The following is a 22,807-nucleotide window of genomic DNA, read 5'->3' on the forward strand; positions in this document are numbered from 1 at the left end:
TAAAGCTGGAAGCCCTTCTTTCCGCGGTTTAGAGAAACATGACGTACCGCTTGCCTCCCCGTAGTTTATGTTGATAATATTATCTAAAAACGTTGAGCTGGGAGTAGCAGACGACGCGCTCATCCTAAAGCGACCGCAGCGCCACCGCCTAGACGGCGATCGCGTGGGGCCGCTCTGCTCCTTGGCTCGCCGGCGCAGTTTGCCAACTTCCTTGTCTAGAAACGTTGGTGTGCATGTAACATGCGCTAATGTTAGCGTCACACTATATACAATGTACATAATTCTTGTGTGTGATGCATGCATGTGTCATAATTAAGTGATTTCCGTGACAACGCGTGCAATTTTTACAGTTTCAATTCTCCTGAGAAAATGTTGGCACCAGGCCAACCACGCTCAGCGCTGCCCTGCGGTCCTCAAAATCTGTTTTCCATTTGCACCTGTAGTTTAAGTTAAAGGCACAATCAGAACCAATTTCAAAACCCAGTTGTAACTCTGAAATATCCAATTGCATGCTTCTGATCAAAATTTCCAGTTTTTTTTTTTTTAACCGGGAAGTTCCAAATAGTCCTTTTGGTCAAGTGGTCTCACTTTGCCAAGTGGTCCCTGTCCAATAGCCCTGGCTGTTTGGTCCACCTGGGACGTGCTCTCACAGCGGCAAGATTTGATTTGAGTCCGCTTTCCGGCGGCATTATTCCTGCAGCTGTTGTGACAACGATACACGCAACAATAAATAGTGTTGCACGGTTTATAGGTGTCTTCTTGTCAGGGCGGGAAGCGATTCTTTCTGCGCGAAGACGCTCTCCGGCAAAAGAATTCGCTAGGCTGGACCCTCCTTCCAAGCCAAGAAGCCTCCTGCATGGAGCGGACCAAACAAGGAGCAAAAAAAAAAAAGGATAATACCACTCGGGCGCCCTACAAGAGGTGATCGCCCTTCCAGTCGGGAGCCGCGGGAAAAGGCGTCAGCATGGCTTCGCGCGACTCGGGGGAAAAAACAAACAAAACGGAACTCGCTGGGGCCCTGAGTGCTCCACAAGCGAGAAAACCCGCATATTCGGCCGTCCCATACTTTTTTTTAACTCGTGAGTAAAAGTTTTTTATAGTTTCCTGAGATTTTCTCTTTCAGTTCTCGGCATTTTTGAGTAGCGTTAAAATACACGATGCTCAATAAATGTATTTGCGATACCGATACTCCGACACTTTCATTTTTGCCAATCGATACCTGATAATTATACAGAAACGCATCGAAAGATAGTATCGAAGATACATATGTACAGTACCTGCATTGCTGCCCATATGCTTACCGGTTACCGTTTCGTATTTTCCCGCTTTTGAAGACATCACATCATGTCGACCAATCGCGAGTTTCCAAAGTCTCCACTTTTCTTGCCGATGATGAGTTTTCGTATCGTTGAGCTATCGAGTGTTTTCGTATTAATGAAACTTTTTTTGTCTTTGTTTTGCATTTCCGCTCAGGAAATTTTGCAGCCTATCATCTTCACCATCTAAGTTTAAATCCAAAGCAAGCCAAAGCAATCGAATCCTGAAGTCGTAAACAAATTTTCCAGTACACCATGTGGAGGTATCGTGGAGTGTTATTGTGCGGTGTGTGTGGTGCTCAGGAACTGTTTCCCCGTGTACTTGTAAAGGTAATATGAGGAACATTTTTTTTTATTTGCTGCAGTTAAATCTCGCATGTTTTACTGAGTCCGGTTTAGCGTTGTTATTGCCCACTACTCGACTTCACGAGAGCTTGGTTTCCCTTCGAAGAGCTGACATTGGATCAGCAGAAGAAGGGTCCGTGTATTTCGCATCTTTTATCGGCATATGTCATAGCCGTACTTGCGGCGCGTACCTAAGCAGCTGTACGGCGGCTGGCACTCCGATTCCTGTGCTGCTGATTTTCATGCAACAGTAAAATGGCGAGCTGAGCGAGTTGGTACTGTAAGTACATACCAAAACAGCGCAGCAACAGGGACGTTTTGCGTCGGTGTAACTGTTCGTGCCAGTTTGCCATAATTTACTGTGTTGGCATTCTGGTCTTGTTGATGGGTGGCGGTCTGGTTCGCTGCGAATCACGGTCGGTTACAGAAGTAACACGCACAGCAGCATTGTCCTGCGTGTTAGTTCCCCTTCCTTGTGTTACTTTCGAGCTCACGCCTCGCGAACGTGAGAGATGGAGGCCCGGATTCACTGCGTTGCACCACCCGTGGAGTGTATATACTATATCATGTGCAGTTCTTTCTCTCAGCTTGTACGCAAGTCATGTGCCTGCGAGTGCTTCATTCTCATGGAGTTGCCCTTCGTGGCGATTTTGACATCAGATAACCGAAACGGCCTTGGTTTTAGAAAAGCAGACAAAAATGTCAAAAATGTCTAGTGCAGCCTGTTTCCTTTTTTTTTTTTTTTTGGCTGTTCGTGTTCGCATACAAAATTGCACGCCGAAGCCGTCGTGAGAAAATTAGCACTAAGTTTGCCTTTCTTCTCTGCTCTGTGCATTCACTCCTTAACAGTGCTGCTAAGACACATGGAATCGAGTCATAAGTTACCAAGTCTACAGGCATAGTTAACATAAGGAACTCTACAAAATTATGTCTGATTTTGGAATGATGTGTGTTGATCAAGGAAACTGGTCTTTTGTATTTACTTGAGACTAAGTGACATAATAATAATAATAAGTATGTGCCAGTGTCTGCTAACCCCCACTTGGAAACGAAAATTGAGAAAAGGTTGAGAGTTCGTGATAAGTAAAGCTGACTGAAGTGATAAGGAACAGATGAAAGTAGTGTGTAGGTAGGGCATGGGATGACAATGAAGTGAACCCATTTGGGTGGATGAGTGGTGTAGTAGAGTGGTGTTGTGCTGTTGCTAAGACACCCTTCCAAGGTGCCTCATGTCATTCTATTCCATAGGGCCTGGGAAGTGGGTGCACTCCTACCAGCTGCCCCCCAGAAGCCCCTGCAATTTATGGAGGCCATCGTCTTTGCCTACTTCTTTTTTTTTCATCTTATTAAGTGTAGAAGCTCGGCTGGATAGGGTAGATAACCTATCCTCTTACCTGCATGGGAATGTAAGCGGTGTGCTGTATATGTGGCCACATATATACAGCGAGTACGCTTGTGGAGACATGGGTGTTCTTTGTTGTTAGCCAGGTGAGCTCTGCAGTGCAGAGCTCTCTTTCTTCTGAAATTCACTGTACAGTGTGGTAACGGTGCAGTCACTTTTTTTCTTATTTTGAACCGTCACGTCATCGCATTGAATGGTGCTCTGCCACCGCCACTTCTGCAGCCGCTTGCTCCTCTTTCCACGCATCACTCTAGTGCAGTCACTCGCGGCATGTCTAGGCATGCATGGTGCAGCAGTGGTGCACCTTCCCTCTTTCCCTCCATGCTCATCCTCTGGCTCCTTCATCGCCTTCGTGCTAGCTCCAGCTCTTTCCACTTTCATCCTCACTGTTGTTCTCTTGTCTACCCTTTCTGCCGTGTTTCTCAGATTGCCTTCCCATGTGTGGATGCTGGAGTCACTACTGCAGCTGCACTGCAGTCTCAGGGAAAGGAGCCCTTGAGAGCTCTTGCTGTAAGATTGAACACAGTGCAGGTGTGAAAAAAGCTTCTCTACATCAAGCAAATCACTCCAATTCACCCTCTCAATGTGTTCATAAAAAAAATTACATTCATACTCGATGTGATTCTTTAGAAAAGTACAATGCCTTTTATAAACTACGTTTTGTACTATACGGCATAGCGTGATCCTCCAAAGGAAAAGTGGTGAAATACTATTCATGAAGGGTGAGTCAAGGAGGCATATATCTCCACTGCTATTCATTGCGTATCTACAGAGGTTTTCAGAAGGTTGAATTGGAAACAGCTAGGGATGAAAGTTAATGACGAGCATCCTAGTAACCTCACATTTTTTTGACGACATTGACTGGGAAGTAACCCAGGGGAGGAATTGCAGTGCATAACTGAGCACCTGAAGATTGGAAAGATAAGTGAGACTAAAATTTCATAGGAAGAAAATTAATGTTCAAGAATCTAGGGAAGGAAGAACATTTTACAATAAGGCGGTAAGGTATTGGATGTGGTGAGGGAATACATCTATCTAGGGCAAGTAGTGGGCACAGGTTCGGACCATGAAACGTTAGATAGCTAGGTAGGCACGCTCAAGTCATGACTTGAAGCCTATCAGTACCCGTCAAGAAGGAAGCATATACTAGCTGCATCTTGACAGTACTTGCTTACTGGGCAAAAACTGTAAGACTAATAAAGATATTCGAAATGAAAACGTGAACGGTGCAGTGAGCTAGGGAAAAAAAAGTGATAGGGTTTTGATGCCAACCAGCGGCATGTAGTTGTTTTTCTTGTGTTTTCTAATCAGTTATATTTCAGGGATAAATTAATTACGCTAACAATTTCCCACTGATTGAGACCAGAAATTAAAAAAAGAAACACTCCCTTTCCCAGCTCCTTGGTTTTGATGACTCTTGGCCTCCTTCGTATGTATGTTATACTGAGCCCTTCATTTCCCTTCTCTTGTGTGCTCAGTAGCTTAACGAGGGTCTTGGTCCTGGCAGTCCCTGTGCCATAGGAAGCACAAGAGGGTTCTCTCCCAGCTTCCGTGCTTGCCGTTTGATCACGTTATATGTGACACTCGCAGTAATACAGGACGTACTATGTCTGCCACTGTGGATGAGGGTGGCGCTAGTGAACACTCTGAAGTTTATTTTACATAAATACCCCCTGAAGTAGAAGATTGGCCAGCTGCTGCCATAGCTCAGTTGGTAGAGCACCGGTCACTTAGTTTGGAGGTTGTGGGTTTGGATCCCATCGACAGCATGTGGTTGTTTTTTCTTCTACTTTCTAATCAATTATATTTAAGCAACAAAATAATTGCACTGTTATTTTCCCACTAATCAAGACCACAATTAAAAAAAAAATTAAAAGAAACACTCCCCTATGCTCCTTGGTTTCGGTGACTGTTGGCTTCCATCATATACAGAGCGGAGTAGGTTAGAGAACTAATGCAAAGCAGGGCGTGTGATCTGGAGAGTGGCCTCGATTCTGAGAGATGGCAAATGTAGCAAGAAATGGGAGTGGATCATTGACAGGGGGCAGTTGCTGGTGGCAAACAACGATTCATGTCAAGGTTAGAAATTATCGGTGCAGCGCATACGACGAGGACGAAAAGAGACACAGACACAACGCAATAAAATGTCTAACCAACATGCCCAAGCGTCTACCTTGTCTGCAAGGTCAGAAACTACTTGCATATTTCTGAGGAAAGAAGTGCTGTGCATAACCAATGCATGATATTGTACTGTACATAACCCACCTAAGTAGCTAGATGGCAAGGGCTAACAAAAAAGGTCAGAATGAGACTAATACCCATGCCACACGTACCAAGAAGTGGCAGTAACTTGTTAATGCCATTATTTTTGGAATTGGTGCTATACGTCCACATTTAATGTCATTATATTAAAGTCACGACGACGATAACGCTTTGGAAGCAGTCAGAAATTTCACCTGTATATAAACAGTGCTAGGAGCACAGTATCTTGGGAATGTTATTGAAATGTAATATAAAAATTATTTTGCAGAAAACACCACTGTTTTTGCTTGACAGGTCGCAAAAGTAACCATAATCTCGCGTGTTAGCACACAAGCCGAGAGTACCTGTCAGAAATGCTGGTAAAAATGGCGCCCTTCGCATCGAACATGCAGTAGAGATGCATCATCTGACTGAAAGGCATGAAATAATCATTTGCGATTGGTTAGGAATTTGCTGCCAACAAAGTTGCATGCTTTTCGCATGTGGAATGAAATCGAGAGTACGCGTTGCTTGGGGCCATTCCCCCAAGCAATGCTGAGTTGTGGCGAACTCAGTAGGTCGCAAATGGCACTAAGGCTAATGCCATTATATTTTCGTATGTGGCACTGCACAAATGCCATTAAACCTTAAGGCAGTAAGCAGTTACTGGCATTAAACTTGCCCGTGTGGCATGGGTATAAGAACAGTGTGGCGAGCGATGGTAATAAAATGACCAGGGTGGTGGGATGAGAGCTCTGTGGATTTATATATATAAAATGGGTACATGATACCTTGTTGTAAATTTTTAAGGATCAAATGGATGTGGGAAGAACATGCATTGCAGAGGACAGATAACCAGTCATCTGTTAGGGTACCGAATGGGCTTTACCTAAAGCCCATGGTGGATCAGGAGCTTTGACGCACTAGTGATCTGTTGAAAGGCGTCGGCCAAAGACCCTTTTCTCAAGCATTTTGCCCCTGAAAGCCCAGCACTAGGCTAGGGAAAGCTTGGATGATTAGAAAATGGATGGGTAGCTGGTGGCACTTGGAATCATGGATTCCAGTGAAAGGAAAGCATAGACATGGTGAGGTCAAATTTGGAAATTTGCTGGCCTCAGTTGGCGCAGGACAGGGTGACTGTAGGTCATTGGAAGAGGCTTTTGCCCTGCAACTGACTTAACTCAGCTGAATTGTGCATCTTTGTCGGTGCTTTCTTGCATTTAGAAAACGGACTAGTATTGTTATTGTGAGCTGGTGGAAAGAAATTTTTCATATCTGTGGTTAGGATTTTGTCAATGTTAAAATAGAATTGAGTGTAATGGTCACCATTTGTACGGAGCGCTGTGATACAGGATGTTGCTCCCTTAATGGGAAGTTCTCATACAAGAAGTCATTTTGCTTTTGTTATCCGATAGCACGAGGAGCTGGTCGGCCCAAAAGGCGGTGTGGAATGTCACACTCAGTTGGGATGTGAAATGAAAGAAACAGCGTGAGCAGGATTAGAGCCTGCAGTGACATGAACAGATCAGCCTTGATGGCTGCTGATCACAGCAGGTTACCATCATGTTTAAGCTGCCAGTCTCTCACGCTGTGTTTTGGATGTCGTCATCTTCATCGTCTTCTTATCCGTGCGCAAGTCAATCCGAAAACAGCATGCGAGTACATGCACATGCACATGCAAGGCAATTTTTGAATGCGTGACCATTTTACTGACAACAAAAAAAAAAATTTGGCCCCCCATTTGCCCAGTTAAGCCAAATTTAGCTTAGGGTGCGCTGCATGTTTGCCTTCGTTTAACATTGTTTATCTTTGTTTATCGTTGTTTAACTTTTTATAAGCTTGAGAATTCAAGTTGTACCCAAATGTTCTTGCAATTGTTCCTCAGTTTTCCTGTTACGGTAAGCCACCTAAGCTGCTTGTTGCAATTTGAGTTGTTGCTCCCTGTGTTTGATGGTCTCTGAAGTAACTTGTACTCGGCTGTCTACTACCCATTGCTCCGACGACTTCATCATTCGCCTCTTCTTTCTCACTTTTCATCAGTTTCCGCGTCCCGTTCAGCAAGGTTGTACTGTCTCTGCCACTCTGCTTCGGCTTGCCACCTCACTACATCCACTGGATTGGTTGACTCACGTTGGTGCTCTCTTCTTTTGCGTCGCTGTTCAGCTCATTGTGCACGTTGTTCATCTTCAGAATTAGTTGAAGGACTGGTTTGAACCATGATTTACTGTTTGCTGCACTGCACATTCCTCCAATGACGTCATTCCTCGGCTCTTCTTTCTGGCACCTGCATGTGCACTCAGTCACGTTTCTTGCTCTTCATTTCCACACCCTCTCTCCCCTCAGCTGATGAAAAACTGCTTCGAGCTTACCGGAGTTACTGCAAGGTTCAGATTGATATAACAGTTACCCATCTAGTGTTATTGCACTAAATAGCGCCATCTTGGAGGCATGCAGCAAATCTCACGAAACAGCGGCAGATTTGAAAGAACAAATTAAATTTTCATTGGTGTGGATTAATTCTATGCTGTCGCATTTTGTGGTGGGCCAAGTGCTCGGCATCTGTGAATGTTATGACGTTTGCCTTCCTGCTTTTCAGAGGCTTTCCGCAGCTGTTTCGAGCAACACGCTTCCAAAAGGTGAGGAGAAGGGCAGTATATGTATTGTGTTGATTTGTATTAGTGCCACAAATATGGTAGACACATGGCTAATTGGATTCCAGTGTCTACTGAGGGAAGTTTCTTTTCCATATTTCCTTCAGGTGGCAAAGGTCTCACTGCTGTTCTGGGACCTGTCAGGCCTCCATAGTTCTGCCCTGTGATATTTTACTCTTGTGTTTCCTTGCTGACTGTGGTGGCTGTTTTCTAGGTGTTTTTCAATGAAGTTACAGTACTTGGAAAGGGGGGGGGGGATCTGGGTTACAGTGCTGAATATCTGTTGTCTGGTCAAAATGGCTGGGCAATATTTTCATTGCATTTTGGGGTGCCAGAAAGTTCAAACCTTTGTGATAAACTTGCATGTCTGATGTCTGGCTTTGCCAGGTGTAGACAATGCATGTGCGCTGCTGTACCTGCACCATTTGTTCTGAATTTTCCAAAACCTCAGATGTGTGTGTGTGGGTGGGCATGCATAGATACAAAAAGCACACACTTATTGTGCTTTCACCTTGTTATTGTTCTGCTGCATTAAGGTTGCCAGTGCAGTTCTGTACATCTTTTGGTACAAGCCGTACCTCAAATTGCTACTTGTGTCTGATGTAATTGGTATGTGATGGCAGATTGATTGCATTTTCCCCCATAACTAATCAGAAAGTACGGTTAATGTAACCAGCTTCACCTTTGCCACAAGGTGGCTTTCAAATGCATCTTGCAGCTCAATTTTTTGTACCCGTGGGAGGGGGAGAGAGAGAGAGAGAGAGAGAGAGAGAGAGAGAGAGAGAGAGAGAGAGAGAGAGAGGGAGTGAGAGAGAGAGAGAGAGAGGTTCAGTTACCAGCAAAGGCAGAGAAGTAGGCGCAGCTTTATGAAAACTTGAAAACTGGCTAATATAGGCTAATTTTAGTCTGCGTAAACCTGCCGGTGCAAATGTTATCCATATGATGATGCTGTAGTCACTTCCTTCCACTGCTATAATTTATTTGTGGTTGTGGCTCTCCTTGAAAGAATTAAAGTGCAAAAACTAAGTACATAGTGAGTTGTGGCTGTAGTGAGAGTAGCTTTTAAAGGGGCACTGGTAACAACTCCATCCAGTTATTGCTCTCGGTAAAAATTCATTCTTTGGCTCCTTCTGGGTATGTTGACGTTTGTCCAGCAGCAAAAGATGCATCAATCGGTGAGAAAATTGAATTTAAAAATCGTCTTGCCAGTCTACTTAAACCCGTGACATCCTTAGCGTAAGGGATGGGTTGCCATCGTTTTGTTGCGTTTTGTTGAATTTTATGGCGGAGTAGCGTAGCTTCTGGGATCCATGTCCGACAATTGATGCTGATGCTTGCATTTTACTTGTGAAATTGGCCAATGATGACGGCACCTGTACTGGCCTTTTCTAACTTTTAAAAGCTAAGGTTAAGGTATTGGTGAGAGTGGTCTGTTTGTGATTTCAATGTGGTACCCTATCGATACAGTCAGACTTACACGTGTCTTCGGTGTCCCGTTAATCACATTCAAACGGGGGTTTCTTGGTGGTACAGTCGAGCCTGGATATACCGAACCCGGATATTTTGAGATATTAGATTTATCAAAAAGACAGATTATACCCTTGAAAATCCTGTGTAAAAGTATTGCAAAGTTGCATAGTGCATCGAACTAAATTTTGTGGTGGGCACCTGCAGGTGGCGCTTCTCTCAACGATGCTTTCCGATCACTTTTCAAGCCCAGAGGCGGGTCAGGTACACGCCCTTGGGTGCCTGCTGTCAGTGCTAGCGCTACGAAATCTTGTGACGAGGTGAATGGGGACCGTTCTTGAGGGTGGCCTTTGATCTGCACTTTGCATCGCTGTCATGTGGTGAAGCCAACTGAACTAGAGCCTATAGTGCTAGCCTTTGGCTTATGTGCTTTGCTGCCAAAGGTGTTGCGGAAACCTTCTGCACTTTAATTTGAATGAGCGATTAGGTATTCTATATATAGTGTACTGGTAACAGGATTAGGCATCTCATGATAAGCAGTGGCTAGTTCCAAGCAGCCATCTGCTGCGGCTGTGACGTCAAGCAGGTTAGGCTTACCAACACCCAGCAAGTGGTGCGCTGCCAGCTGGCTGGCAGGCGTTGTGTGAGAAGTGCATTACTAGCATGTTTGCAACACATTCTTGCATGTAGGCTACAGGTAAGCCTATCTGTTACCATGTTTTATATATCGAATAATCGACGTATTGTCATGAATCCTTGTACTGTTTGTTCACGCTCAAAGGCGTTGCCACTCGGCTTTATGATTTTGTTTGTGATGCTAGGATTTGCCAGTCTTGTCACGATTGATCACGGCCATGTGCAACTGCTTCAGCATTCTTCCAGATCATTGTAGTTGCTTTCGGTGACTTATCGAGAAGTTTCCTTGCCAGCATTAAATTGAGTGCGGCCGAGAGTGGCAGGAATTCTGTTCAACGATCACCAAGGGCGCTTGTTGCTGAGTCATTCAGTTGTTTGTGGGTGTAGGTTAGCCCCAATAAACAGCTTGTTTTGTGAACCGTTTCTACGGTTTCCTGACCGCCACCACTACATGACACTATAGAACTATTTTGCGATCCTCTTTGATTTTCGATATAACGGGGTATATTCCACTTACACCTTGGGGTTTTAGCTGCTGACAGGTCGTTCTCGTTTATTTGTCAAGGGATATGTGATGGTGACCAAAAAGTTAGATCAGAATATATGTTGGGGGTATTTGTCATCTTGGGCTGAGTGCACTCTACGATTACCACTATGTCTGGGGTGTGGCCTTCAGTTGTGCCACTATAATGTGGGCTGATGTCCGTGCAGATATTTCGGGTGAGTTCCCCCGGGTGTACAACTCGGAAGATGTGGAGACTGGCTGGTTCGACTGGTGGGAGGCCACGGGGCTGCATGCGCCCTCCAAGGGGAAGGTGAGTGCAAACATGTGCCGCCATAACCAACACCTTGCTCCTTGTGTGCAATGTGGAATGTTGAAAATATGTTTGCATTTGTAGCCACTGCATTTGCTGTTGCGGCAAGGTCTTGTTTGGCCCTGAAGTTGAAGCGCCTTCTTTGCCACTGTGATTGGTGGCAGTCCTGATCTCAGGCTATCATTGAATTGGGCTTGGCCCTCCATCGCTGGTAGCGGAAGTGTGCTGTAGCCTTGGTTAGAAAGCTGTTCGTGATTGCAGCAGAGCAGTTCATTGCGGACAGTGAGGTACTGAAGTTGTGAGGCAGTACATCTATCGATGCCATGTGGTGACCACATGTCCACATTCTCATACGACAAAGTCATTTAAGAATAAGAGTGGGTTGAAATGCAGTTAGCATGCACACTCAGGTTATGCACAGCAGCTGATAGTCCTGAAAAGAGAAATTAATTTTCTGGGAACTTTGTTATATTTTTCCAATTTTTTAAAAATTTTCATTACTGGTACATTCTTTTGTCACTTTCTATCATCATCATTGTGGAATTATTGGGGGTCAGCCTTCCACCTCTGCACTTCCACACCACGGATGCAGCGTTTCCACTTTCTAACCGCAGAGGGATTTGTGCTCGAGGGACAAAGGGAGGAATGACAAAGCGTGAAAAGTCATATGCTATTTATTACACTTGCAATTAACACACAGAGCAGGCCAGCTAGATACAGAACATCAGCGAGGCATTCCTTGGAAATAGAAGGCTACGTAAGAAGGGTTTCCGACTTACCGGCTGGGGCAGGGGCGCTATTTCGGGGGTTATCGGCAGCGAACATTTGTACGCACTGACAATGGTGGCCGGGTTTTCTCGTGCACGCCGCATTCTTTGGGGCAAAGCGATCCCCTAGCTTTTGCTGGGGGAGGTGACGAGAGTGTGTTTGCTGCGCTCGCTTCGCTGCCTGGAACCAGAAGGCCAGCGGCAAGGCACAACAGATCTCCGTGCGCCTGGCGCGGAAGGTGATGAGAGCGTGCGGCTGCAACCACTCGTGTCGCTGGCTGGATCCTGAAGAGACTCTCAGCGGCTTCATGGGGCTCCACGTAGCCTTCGAGGTGGCGCTCCCGTCGCTGCTTCCGCTCACCCCAGGAGGGGAAACATTCCTCCTCGCCCAGCCGGTGCTGTCTTTGCGCACGATGATGAAGATGGTCGGGCATGTCGAAACGAGGGGGGGGGGTTCCACATCATCACTTCATAGTATGTCCAACACATTCTGTCAGTGCTGACCTGTTGGGCCAAAACTCTGAGCCTAACTAACCTGAAATGAGACTGAGGATAGCAGATACAATGTTTGGAGATAGGAGAGTAGTGTGGATTAGAGAACAAACATATCACAAGAGGATGCAGTGGACACTGGTAAGCCATGGAATGTGCAGAGATGGTGGTCTCTAAGCAACATTGGGGATACCAAAGGAAGAAGCGACAGAGCTGGAAGTGGTAGAGTTGGGTGTGGAGGAGAGATCAGGAACCTTGGCTGTGGCTGGTTGCGGAGAGTGGTAATTGAAGAGCACTGGGAGCAGCTCTTGAGACGCAGTGGATTTAAACTGGCTGACAACGGAGCAAAATGTGTTATGAGATGAAAGTGGAAATGAAAAGCCTTGCTTATGTTGATAGATGCATGTGTAGTATTATTGGTTAAACAAAGAGTCCGTATTTTAATTCAGCACAGAAGGTCACCTGAAGTGATGCCAGCATATGGCTTTGTATCAGCTTGCATTCACCCATATATGCCTAGTTTTGTGCAGGTACTGTAAATACCTGTGGCATAAATGCTTGCACTCTCTAGCATAGGTTCAAGAGGCTTTAAACTTTTCCTGTGCAAGCTTTTCATTGTGTGCACTGAGTTTTGTGCATTCTGTGCACCAGAAAGAGTTGTTCTTCTCTGGAAGCACTGAGCAGATACGGCATTGTGGTTCTGCAAGAAAATCAGGCATGATTTGTGCATTGTCATGAGAAATCCACCACACTTGATGAGAAATGTGACTTTGTACCTTATAGGTAGCGGTTTTGCCTTGTGTCCTACATTGTAGGGCGGCTCTAAAGTCGGTATTGAGAAAAATATTTTTATCAATTAAAGGATAATTCTGAACTCTTTGGTGACTATCATTTTTTGTAAAAAGTGTATGTATTTTTTTAATTTGGGAGGTGTCGGCGGATATAGGTTAACCTAGGTGCTGTGAAATGGACCACGTTTTTCATATAAATGACGGGTTATAGTTTATTACCGTTTCCACTTTCTTCAGAGTGTCTTCAACTTCAAAGATTGTTTATGTTGAAAAGTGGTCCTACATTTGCTTTGAGGAATAATGGTTTAGCAAAAAAAGTGGCAACCCTTTTATCATGACAAAGCACGTAACTATTTTCACATACATGTGTGGATGAAAGAACATGTGATACTGTATGTGCAGAATTCAAAGATGAACTTGAAGAGAACAGAAAACTTCAGCGCTTTATCAAAAGTTCGTCTTATCAGGAGTACCCCCAATAGAGATGTGTCATCATGCCAGGCATGGCCAAATATCTCTTGTAGAAAAGCAATGATTGAAAAAGCCTTGCAGTCAGGAGGTGATGACAGAAAGAGGATTATTGCATTGTAATCTGCCGCGCTGCTGGCACTCGGCTGCTGACCCGAAGGATGCGGGTTCGATCTCGGCCGCGGCAGTCGCATTTCAATGGAGGCGATATTCTAGAGGCCCATGTACTGTGCGATGTCAGTGGACGTTAAGGAACCCCAGGTGTTCGAAATTTCCAGAGCCCTTCACTACGGTGTTCTTGATAGCGTGAGTCACTTTGGGACATTAAACCGCCATAAACCACAAACCTATTACATTGTGCATTCACTAAAAACAGTCAAGCCTATGATCATCAGAGTGTTGACGATGGAACTGTAGGACTCCGAGTACCACACATATAAAAGATTTCAATGTTTTTCCTACAAGCACTGAATATGAGTTAAGCGAGTAATACTCTTTGCAGCCTGTGTTTGGCTTGTTGTCATTTTTATGCTGGCCTCCTCAAGCCCAGATGAGTGCAAATGCGTACATTTTTTTACCGTGTGAGCAGTACTATAATCTTCTTTCAGCAGAAAAAGCTGTGGTCTCTGTCTGTCTGTCTCTCTCTGTGTGTGCGTGCGTGCGTGTGTTTAAGGTCTCTCCCCCCCCCCCCCCCCCCCCCCTAATGCTCCTGCCGGCTTGGGGCACACCCTTTAGAGCACCCTCTTCAGGTGGGTGGGGCACCCATTGGTACTGTAAAAAGCATCCGCCATCTTCAAGCCTCCTCCCTCTAGAAGCCCACATAGCAGTGGAATGAAAAAGCGATGGCATAATGAAATTCAAAGATGCGATTAGAAGGTGATCAGTGTAAAAGCGAAATGTACAACCTATACTGCTAACGCAGATTTGTTGCATCACATTGCATGATTTCCTGTGCATTTTTTGTTATCGTCAATCGCTGCCACCCTAGTCATCAGTATTCCCATAGCGCACTGCAAATATTTCCAACTTTTGGGAGTGTCAGAGCTGCTGTTATTCAATTTGTGGTCTGCATCATGCAGTACTGTTTGTTTTTTTCATTAGGAAAGCACGTTATAGCAACTTAATGTGTTTTTCTTCGTGCAGTAAACTGAATGGTTCTACACAAGACTCCTATGCCTACAGTGGTGCACGTGAACAGCTCCGTGTATTTGTGCTTCTGTTGCCAACCTCTGCTTTGCTTGTTTCCCAACAGGCGGAAGCAGGCACATTCAGCATGGTGCTGCCACCACCCAACATCACCGGTGACTTGCACTTGGGCCATGCATTGACCGTCACCATCCAGGATACACTTGTGCGCTGGTATGAGCAAGTTCTCTGTTCCGAGAGACCACTGGCTATGGTTATGAGGTGTACAGATTGCATCACTGGCAAATGGAATACGTATCTGAGATGAGATTGCGTGGCTGCACAACGCTGTAAAGCTTATTAGGTGCCTTTGTATGTGTTTCGATGTCACATTTAAGTGCCATCATAGTGTGTCTATGACCTTACAATGCCCTGCATGCCAGCACCGTTAATTCTCAGAGGAAACATGGAGGAAGTGTGAAAATTGACAAGGGCGATCAAGGTGAGCAAATGACGGAATGGGTGCTGGACTGTGAACATTCTTCAGCCATCAACAAAGCAACCAAGGCCGCTGATAACTCAGAACACTACGTTTCGTTTACTCTTGATGCCTCTGGTTAACTACCAGTAAAGCTGCTTGTGATTTGAGAGAAGTGCTGAATTTGGGCCAGTTGATATTATTACTTCATACTGCAGTAGTATGTTCACATTGCCTAGCAGTGTGGACACAAGCCGTCAATGTTTTGCTTCTGAACTGTGTCTCTTTCTCTCTGCTTGCACTGTGTCTCACTCAGCTTGGGCCAACCCAGTCATTTTGTCTGTTCATTATGTGTGTATGAAGGCGCAGTATTTTCATCACATTAACATTATTTAGCAGAAACGACAGGGCGAAAGGACCAAGATGACTGTGGGCACTACTGACAACTGATTGAAGGTTGAACAGAGTGGATTCAAAGAGAAGGCAAGCATAGCAGGGGCGGCAGGAAGTTAGGTGAGCAGATGAGATTAAGAATTTTGCGGGGATACAGTGGCCGCAGTTGGCATAGGGCGGGGTTAACTGGGGCGAAGTCATCATTAGGTTCTCAGTTGTCTTACCAGTCTGTGCTTATGGCTTTTGAAGAGAGTCTGCTCTTGAACAGTGCTGTAGGTTAACATTTTCAGTACCATCAATGTTTGGTTTGTACGGCTCTCGTACAGGAACTGTTTTGGTTTTAGCAATGGCAGTGGTGTGAAGTGAACTGGAAGAAAAATGCAGATGAGAAAAGGATTGGTTCCCATTTTCAGCTGAACTTCATTGAAGCTCACAGGTTGCAGTTGAATTCACGGTCAGCTATCAAGGCTATAATTATTTCTAGCTTTCTGGCCCCCAATCTTACCTCTACCTTGAAGGATATAACAAGGAGCTAATAGTGCTTTACCATTTGCAGCCATTAGTTGGCTCCCACTTGACATTAAGGGTCAAGAAAAAAAAATTGTTATTAATGAAGTCACAGTTACAAAATTTTCAGGCCACATGTATTTTTGTGCACTGATTCTAGATATTTCATTTAATTTCGTGTAAAACAATTCCTAGAGCACTTGTGCAATTTTTATGCAAGTATTTTGGGAAAAGTTTTGCAGAAAATTTGCTGCAGGAAACTTGCTGAAATGCATGCCATTGGGTTCTCTTGACACCAAGGGATGCAATAAGGGTAAAATTCTCATCCTGGCTGTCATAGAACTTGAGTTATAGAGTTTTGGAGTTGTCGCTTCAGAAATGAGAAGAAAATGTGTATTCCTGTTTCTGAAGTGGCACCTTCAGTACCCTATAACTCAAGTTCTATGATAGCCAGGATGATAATTTTACCCTTATTGCATTCCTTCGTGTCAAGAGAACCCAATGGCATGCATTTCAGCAAGTTTCCTGCAGCAAATTTTCTTCAAAACTTTTCCCAAAATACTTGCATAAAAATTGCACAAGTGCTCAAAGAATTGTTTTACACGAAATTAAATGACATATCTAAAATCAGCACACAAAAATACACGTGGCCTGAAAATTTCATTACCATGACTAGATTAATAAAATTTTCTTTTCAAGACCAGGGTCCCCCCTTAAAGAATTTGACATCTAAACTTTTAGCTTTTTGTGCCTTTTCTTACTGCACAGAAAGTTTCATCATTTGGAGCTTTTCCTGGACATGCTTTTTTTTCGCTTCTTTTTGTTTTATATTTTCTTTTTTTCCCCTGTGGGGAAGCACATAGTCATTGTGCTAGTTTCATGCTGTTCATTTATGGAGTTATCTTACGGGGATTTTTGTTAGGAGGGGCCATATTGACATTACTATAATGCATTCTTTTTTTCTCACTTCATCGTTTTCAGAAGGTATGTTGCATTATATCTGGAAGGAAGGTACGAATATAACACAATTTCTTTTTTATCACTGCTGCTGAAGATAGTAGCGACGTTCACCACCACACCCGCAAGCTGTTAGGAGAAGCCAACTTTTTGATGACCTCGGAGAAGCATGGCTTGGCAACAGGCAGGCACGGGTGAAGGAGAAGGTGGGCGTGAATGTGGAAAGAAGGCAGATTGTTGAGAAGGAGAAGGTATTGAAAGATTTGAGTGGAGTAGGGAAGCAAAGAAGGGCGAACAAGCAGAGTACTGGGCAACACTAAATACGTAGCAGCGGTCGCACGGCAATGACAGTGGCGATCGCTGCATGCGTTCAAGAGCAGCCGAAGAGGTTTGAGAATTCGGTGAGCTTAAGGGCGTAGAATACGTGAAACCTGTAGTTAAAGCATGCAAAGCCTTTTGGGGCTACGTAATTGCCGATTAAAACTGCGATGGCCTTCAGGCTTCTCTTCAACACACATCACCGAGTGGGGGGCACATGACAACGTCATATATGGTAGTCGTTTATTTCCAACACAGAAGTGCGTGCTTTTAAGAAAAACAACGCCACTGAAAGCAAAGCCTGTGAAGCGTTGTTTGCCGCATCCAGTGACGCTCACCGGGCTTTGGGCGAAGCCAGTGAAATTAGAAATCCCACCTTCCACTACGTCATCACCAAGCTTCTCCTCACTCCTCCGACGCTGTGAGGAGAAGCATGAGATTTAATCGGTGATTACGTCAACGTTTTAAATGTTGGCACAAAAAAAAAAAAAAAACTTGGCATGCTTTACGTGCAGGCTTTTTAGGTTAGAATATTTGAATATTGTGGAGTTGTCAAAAAGCGGTTCAGCTGCCCTTTAACGCTGCAGAGGCTTTGCTGCGATTTATGATGTTTTGCAAATTTGTGAAGTCTTGTCTATCAAAAAAATGTTGGTGAATCTATTGCTTCGGTATTTTTGTGTGCCATCTTCATAGTCCTTCAAGCCCTTGGCGTCTTGGCTGTAGTTGGCGTGCACAATATGGGGTCACGCCGTGAGGTTATCTCCCTGAGAAGACAGGAATTGCATGGGGTGACTGCAACGAAAATAAGTGTGACATAAAAGTGATGGTGTTGCACTGCAAGGCATAGCAAATGCCCTTGCCTTGATCCAGGAGTACGCTTTCACTGCTTGCATAGAGAGCAAGGTTATCCTCGAGTGACCAACAGACCCATGGGTGTGGCTCAAAAGAACTTTCCACTAAATGCTTGTGCACAGCTATCACCTTCACCTCGATATCTGAAATTTGCATGATTGTGCGGCTAATACATAGTGACCGTAAAGTTGGTAAAGCATCGACGATTTGACGACTTCTCTTGTGCTTTGCTGTAGCAAGGCTTCAAACAGGGCTGCACAGCCGCCACCACAGCTGCATCGTAGCTGCCAAGAAATGGGAAAACTGGAGAGTTAGAGGGCAGCTTGCCACTGGAACATGCATGAGCAGCAGGTGGAAAGTACTGCTGAGTCACATTGCACTGAACGGTTGTAGCTGGGGGAGTGCTGAGTATTGGCTGCGTCTAACTGCGTGTGTCAGTTTCCTTTTACATTTTTGGTCCCCTGACGTAATGGTATCTGAGCGGACTGCCCTCAGAGGCCTCTCTGGGCCAAGTTGAGGCCTGCTTCAGAGTGCCACTTGGGCTGACCCTCGTGGTCCTCCGGGAGGTGAAATGAGTCAGGTGACCCCTGGCATAACTCTCTCTCTACAGCAGCTCGGGATTCCACCCTTTGGTGCATTGCTCACAAGTGGGGTCTGGTGGTAAGCTGTCGCGGCATTGTGCAGGCAGCGGATGTGTGGCAAGCGAGTCGTTTGGGTCCCCGGCTGTGACCACGCGGGCATCTCCACCCAGCTGGTGGTCGAGAAGAAGCTCTGGGCAGAACAGGGGGTCACCCGACAGAAGCTGGGTCGCCAGGCCTTCCTGGAAGCGGCACATGCTTGGAAGAAACAGCTGAGTAGTGCCTTTTTTTCTTGGCTGCTTGCAGTGACTTACGCACTGGGTTTACACTGTGCAGGGTATAATTAGAACCCTTCGTTGTTGGGTTCCATTTTTTCGCGAACTTAAGCGGTAAAAATCAGGCGAGATATTCTGACCTTCATTTCAGGTACAGACCAGGATATTCTTCAAAAATTTCCATAATAGGGGGTTTTTGATGTCAGCCCTTGCAAAAAGAGGCAGTTTACTGCGGCTGCTCATTTTTGTGCGGAGCACAAAATGCTGCATTTTTTGCTGATTCTTGTTGCTAAGGAAGGCTTCTCTAAGCAACTTTACCAAACCAGACGTTTATTTTTTTCCCATTTATTACAGTTATATGCTTTGCCATGTTCATTACCATCTCCTGCACAGCACTTCTCCGGTCGTGCAACACCGATCGGCCTTTGTACACTGCGAAAATATTAATTCCATATCACAACGACCACCTTAAATGCACAAGAGCCTAGGAGCAGAATGTTATTAGCATGAGTTGGGCTTGATGCCTCACCAATGTCTCACATAGTCAATATCCTCATTTTCGCTTCTCGCTTCTAAACATGCCCTTTGATCTTAGCCTCAAACTTGGCCCTGTCATGAATAACAAGCACTAAACGAGGTTTAAAATCATCCGTTTTAACTGAAGACGCACCTTTGGAATAAATACAAGATATCAGTAAATTTGTGATATGTTCAGCCTTATGCACTAGAAAACTGCCCTATTTATTTGTTTATTGAATCCAGGCTGGCCTTGATTCTAAGCGGACACCCGAAGGTTAAGGCCCAAGAAAAAAAAAACCGAAAAACTTGCCTCAAATGTAACCCGGGTGAAAAGAATTTGAGAATGGCGGCATATATTTGCCACGGCCATGCCCCGCAAAAAGCTGGTCACGCTGCACTGCCCCCTCCATTGATGAACCTTTTTTTCAACCATACCAAAATCCTGCCTGGCATGGAGGCTTGACGAATGTTCCATTGTGAGCATACAGAGGGTTTTGTTTAATTTATGGGGTTTAACGTCCCAAAGCGACTCAGCCTATGAGAGACGCCGTAGTGGAGGGCTCCAGAAATTTCGACCACCTGGGGTTCTTTAAAGTGCGCTTACATTGCACAAAACACAGACCTCTAGAATTTTGCCTCCATCGAAATTTGACCACCGCTTCCAGGATTGAATCTGTGCCTTTCGGGTCAGCAGCTGAGCGCCATAACCACTGAGCCACCGCGGCGGCGGGCATACAGAGTGTGTCCAAACACCTTGTATATGGGAACAAATGAATGAGATGGCCTTTCAGGAAAAAAATTACTGCTGTATAAGCGTTTATTGCTCTACTGATGGTCTACTACACATTGCACTATAGTAAGGCATCAGGAACTGGTGGCTGTTACCCAGTCTGTTATTTTTTTTGTGTGTCTATTGTGAAAATTGACTGGCTGTTACAAAACCAGATACCTCACCTAACTTTGTAAGATATCCTTCAGTGTCCTCACACTGTTCGAAAAACTGCACTCAAGTATCCAAGTAAGCGTCAGCAGCATCGTAGGTCACTAGTGCAGATTCAGGGATAACATTCATGCTGTCATCGTCAGCAGCAATTTCTGTTGGTAGGTAGAGCACCTCTTCAGTTAGAGCTTCCAGTGTGTCAGCCCTACACGTTTACTCATTTCATCAGTGCTGACATACGCACTCAGATCATCGGGAACACCCTTACTGCTCAACATAAAAACAATGCCAAGTTTGCAGTGCAGTCCTCACTCATTGCCCGCTGAGCAGTCATAGGTGCCACAAACCCCACAAGGCGGAAGGTATCGGCAATGGGGGCCTCAATAACTTAATCTCCCAGGCACTTGTCAGTAAGTGGGCAGCGTTTAACAGGTTCGCTGTGTACTCCTTACTGCTCTCCATGCAAATTAGCATTCATTGCAGCAGAGAGCGACGATAGTGGCTCTTCAATCTGCTTATGTCTCCCTGATCCATGAGCTGCAGCTCCGCCATTGGGTTTGCTGGTAGGAACTCCAGACAGATGGCAGAACTTCGAGCGGCATGACTGTCTCTGGAACACTGCTCGAAAAGTGCCTGCATCATCCATGCTTTCGAATTAGTTATGTTCATGACTGGCAGCGTTTTTACGTTTTTAAAGCAGCGTGATGTTTTAGACTTCCCAATCACCAGCAACCTTAGTTTCTCAGTCCCACTCATATTTCTTCTGCCTTTGCTTTCTATATCACTCCATTCACTGGCAGATTCACACTGTGCGCTCTCTTCACCCAGGCAAGCTGAACATCTTCCAGGTCTTTGTGCATAGCTGTGTGCATCCTCTTTTGCTTCGGCACAAACTATTTTCCAGAGCACTAGTAGTCCGCACTTCGTCTTTCACAGTACCGCTCACGGGTTTCGCGTTGCCGAACCTGCAGGGTATTTCAGTCTTTGAAAGCCAGCCGGCGTAAACTTTGGTCAAAACTTCGACCTTCTTACGATGCTCAAATGGTTTTTCCGAATTGTTGGCCGACTAGCCGCACTATCAACACGGTGAACAGGGTGCGCACTAAAAGAAACAACGCACACCACAAGGTGACGGTGTATAGCCTGTTAGATTGTGGGACATGGCAAGAACACAGTGCGCACCATGCCACAAGCAATGGATGAGCGTACTGCGTAGTTGGCATGGTTTGTCGGTGGTCAGCAGAGGCGTGGAGGTTGGCAGCACTGGCATGATGACAATATTATGCATTGGCTGCTTTTCCTTCGCAGGATGGCATTTCTGACTATGGCGTGGTTGGGTCTCCGCGTGTCGGCGGCACGTATGGTCAGCGGCACGGAAAAGCGTTCATTTTTGTTATTTTTTATTTCTTTCTGCTGAAGTGCTACTCAGACTGGAGTAAAGCTGAGCGGGTGGGTTGCGGACGGCTGTGAGAGTTCATGTTAACTGATTAGCGCGTGTAAAGAGTTCATCTTAAGTGGATTTTTTTTTGCGATATCTGCCGTGTGTAGTACTAGCGTAATGAACCCACTTTTTATCCCGAAAAATTGACTTCAAGTTAGAGGGGTGGTGGTTCATTATGTGGGAAAATTTTTTTTTTGAAATTTTTCGGGCGATTAAATTTCATATCACAACATCAATAAAAAAATGCAATCGCAGCGTTACCTCTATAGAAAAACCACGAATGCGATGTGAAGAAAAAAATTTATTTCACACACTGCTTGGTTCGGTCTCGCATTATCACTCGGCCTCGCTCTCCGAGTCGAGGCTTTCGCTCGCGTCGCTCGCAACTTCATCGTCGTCGTCGTCGTCGTCATTGTCGCACAATGCGTCGTCTTCTGTGCTGTCCAAGCAGTTTGAAATTCCAGTTTTCTTGAAGCTGCGGACGATCACCTCGGGGGTAATTAAATTCCACGCTTCCAAAATCCATCAGCAAAGCATGTCGATGGTTGGCCTTCGTATCTTACCAGTCGGTGTCAGGTCGTGGGTACCCGCTGCCGTCCACTCAGCGTACAGCCGCCACACGTTGTCCTTAAATGGTTTGTTGACAGAGACGTCAAGTGGCTGCAGCACTGAGGTTAGGCCACCCGGGATTGCGGCGATGTCTGTTCGCAGCTCGCTCATTCGGCGCCGGACGTCTTTGTCTAGATGGACACAAAAACTATCTAAGACAAGGAGCGACAGCAAAAGAAGGGCCCCTGGTCGCCGTCCCCAGACTGTCTTGAGCCAGTCAACCATCAGTTGTGCCGACATCCACCCTTTCTCTTGGGCACGAATATGAATCCCAGCTGGAAAGGTGCCTTTTGGAAGAGTCTTCCTCTTAAATATAGCGAACGGTGGCAGTTTCCTGCCATCTGCTGTTATAGTGAGCATTATGGTGCACCGCTGTTTCTCGGCGCCTGTTGTCCTCTCGTGCACGCGCCTTGCACCTTTCAGG

The 22,807-nt window shown here is 45.3% G+C and overlaps 1 protein-coding gene across 6 annotated transcripts in view; it reads left to right on the forward strand.

The window, feature by feature from the left end:
- The first annotated feature begins 1,561 nt into the window (after positions 1–1,561).
- The window catches only part of LOC149355542 (valine--tRNA ligase, mitochondrial-like), a 64,262-nt gene continuing 43,016 nt past the window's right edge, over positions 1,562–22,807 (forward strand). For 5 of the 6 annotated variants that reach the window (XM_089583877.1, XM_089583878.1, XM_089583876.1 and 2 more), the window contains exons 1-5: positions 3,044–7,434; positions 7,901–7,940; positions 10,770–10,873; positions 14,644–14,750; positions 18,706–18,870. In XM_089583877.1, the coding sequence (XP_089440003.1) occupies positions 7,255–7,434; positions 7,901–7,940; positions 10,770–10,873; positions 14,644–14,750; positions 18,706–18,870 (596 nt within the window). In that variant the 5' untranslated portion in view covers positions 3,044–7,254. Of the gene's footprint in view, positions 1,647–3,043; positions 7,435–7,900; positions 7,941–10,769; positions 10,874–14,643; positions 14,751–18,705; positions 18,871–22,807 lie in introns of those variants that run through there. The other variant, XM_089583881.1, reaches the window with a different exon arrangement.

This window comes from Amblyomma mixtum, chromosome 3, assembly GCF_055824585.1.
Source record: "Amblyomma mixtum isolate Tamu chromosome 3, ASM5582458v1, whole genome shotgun sequence".
In the NCBI taxonomy this organism is placed as follows: domain Eukaryota; kingdom Metazoa; phylum Arthropoda; class Arachnida; order Ixodida; family Ixodidae; genus Amblyomma; species Amblyomma mixtum.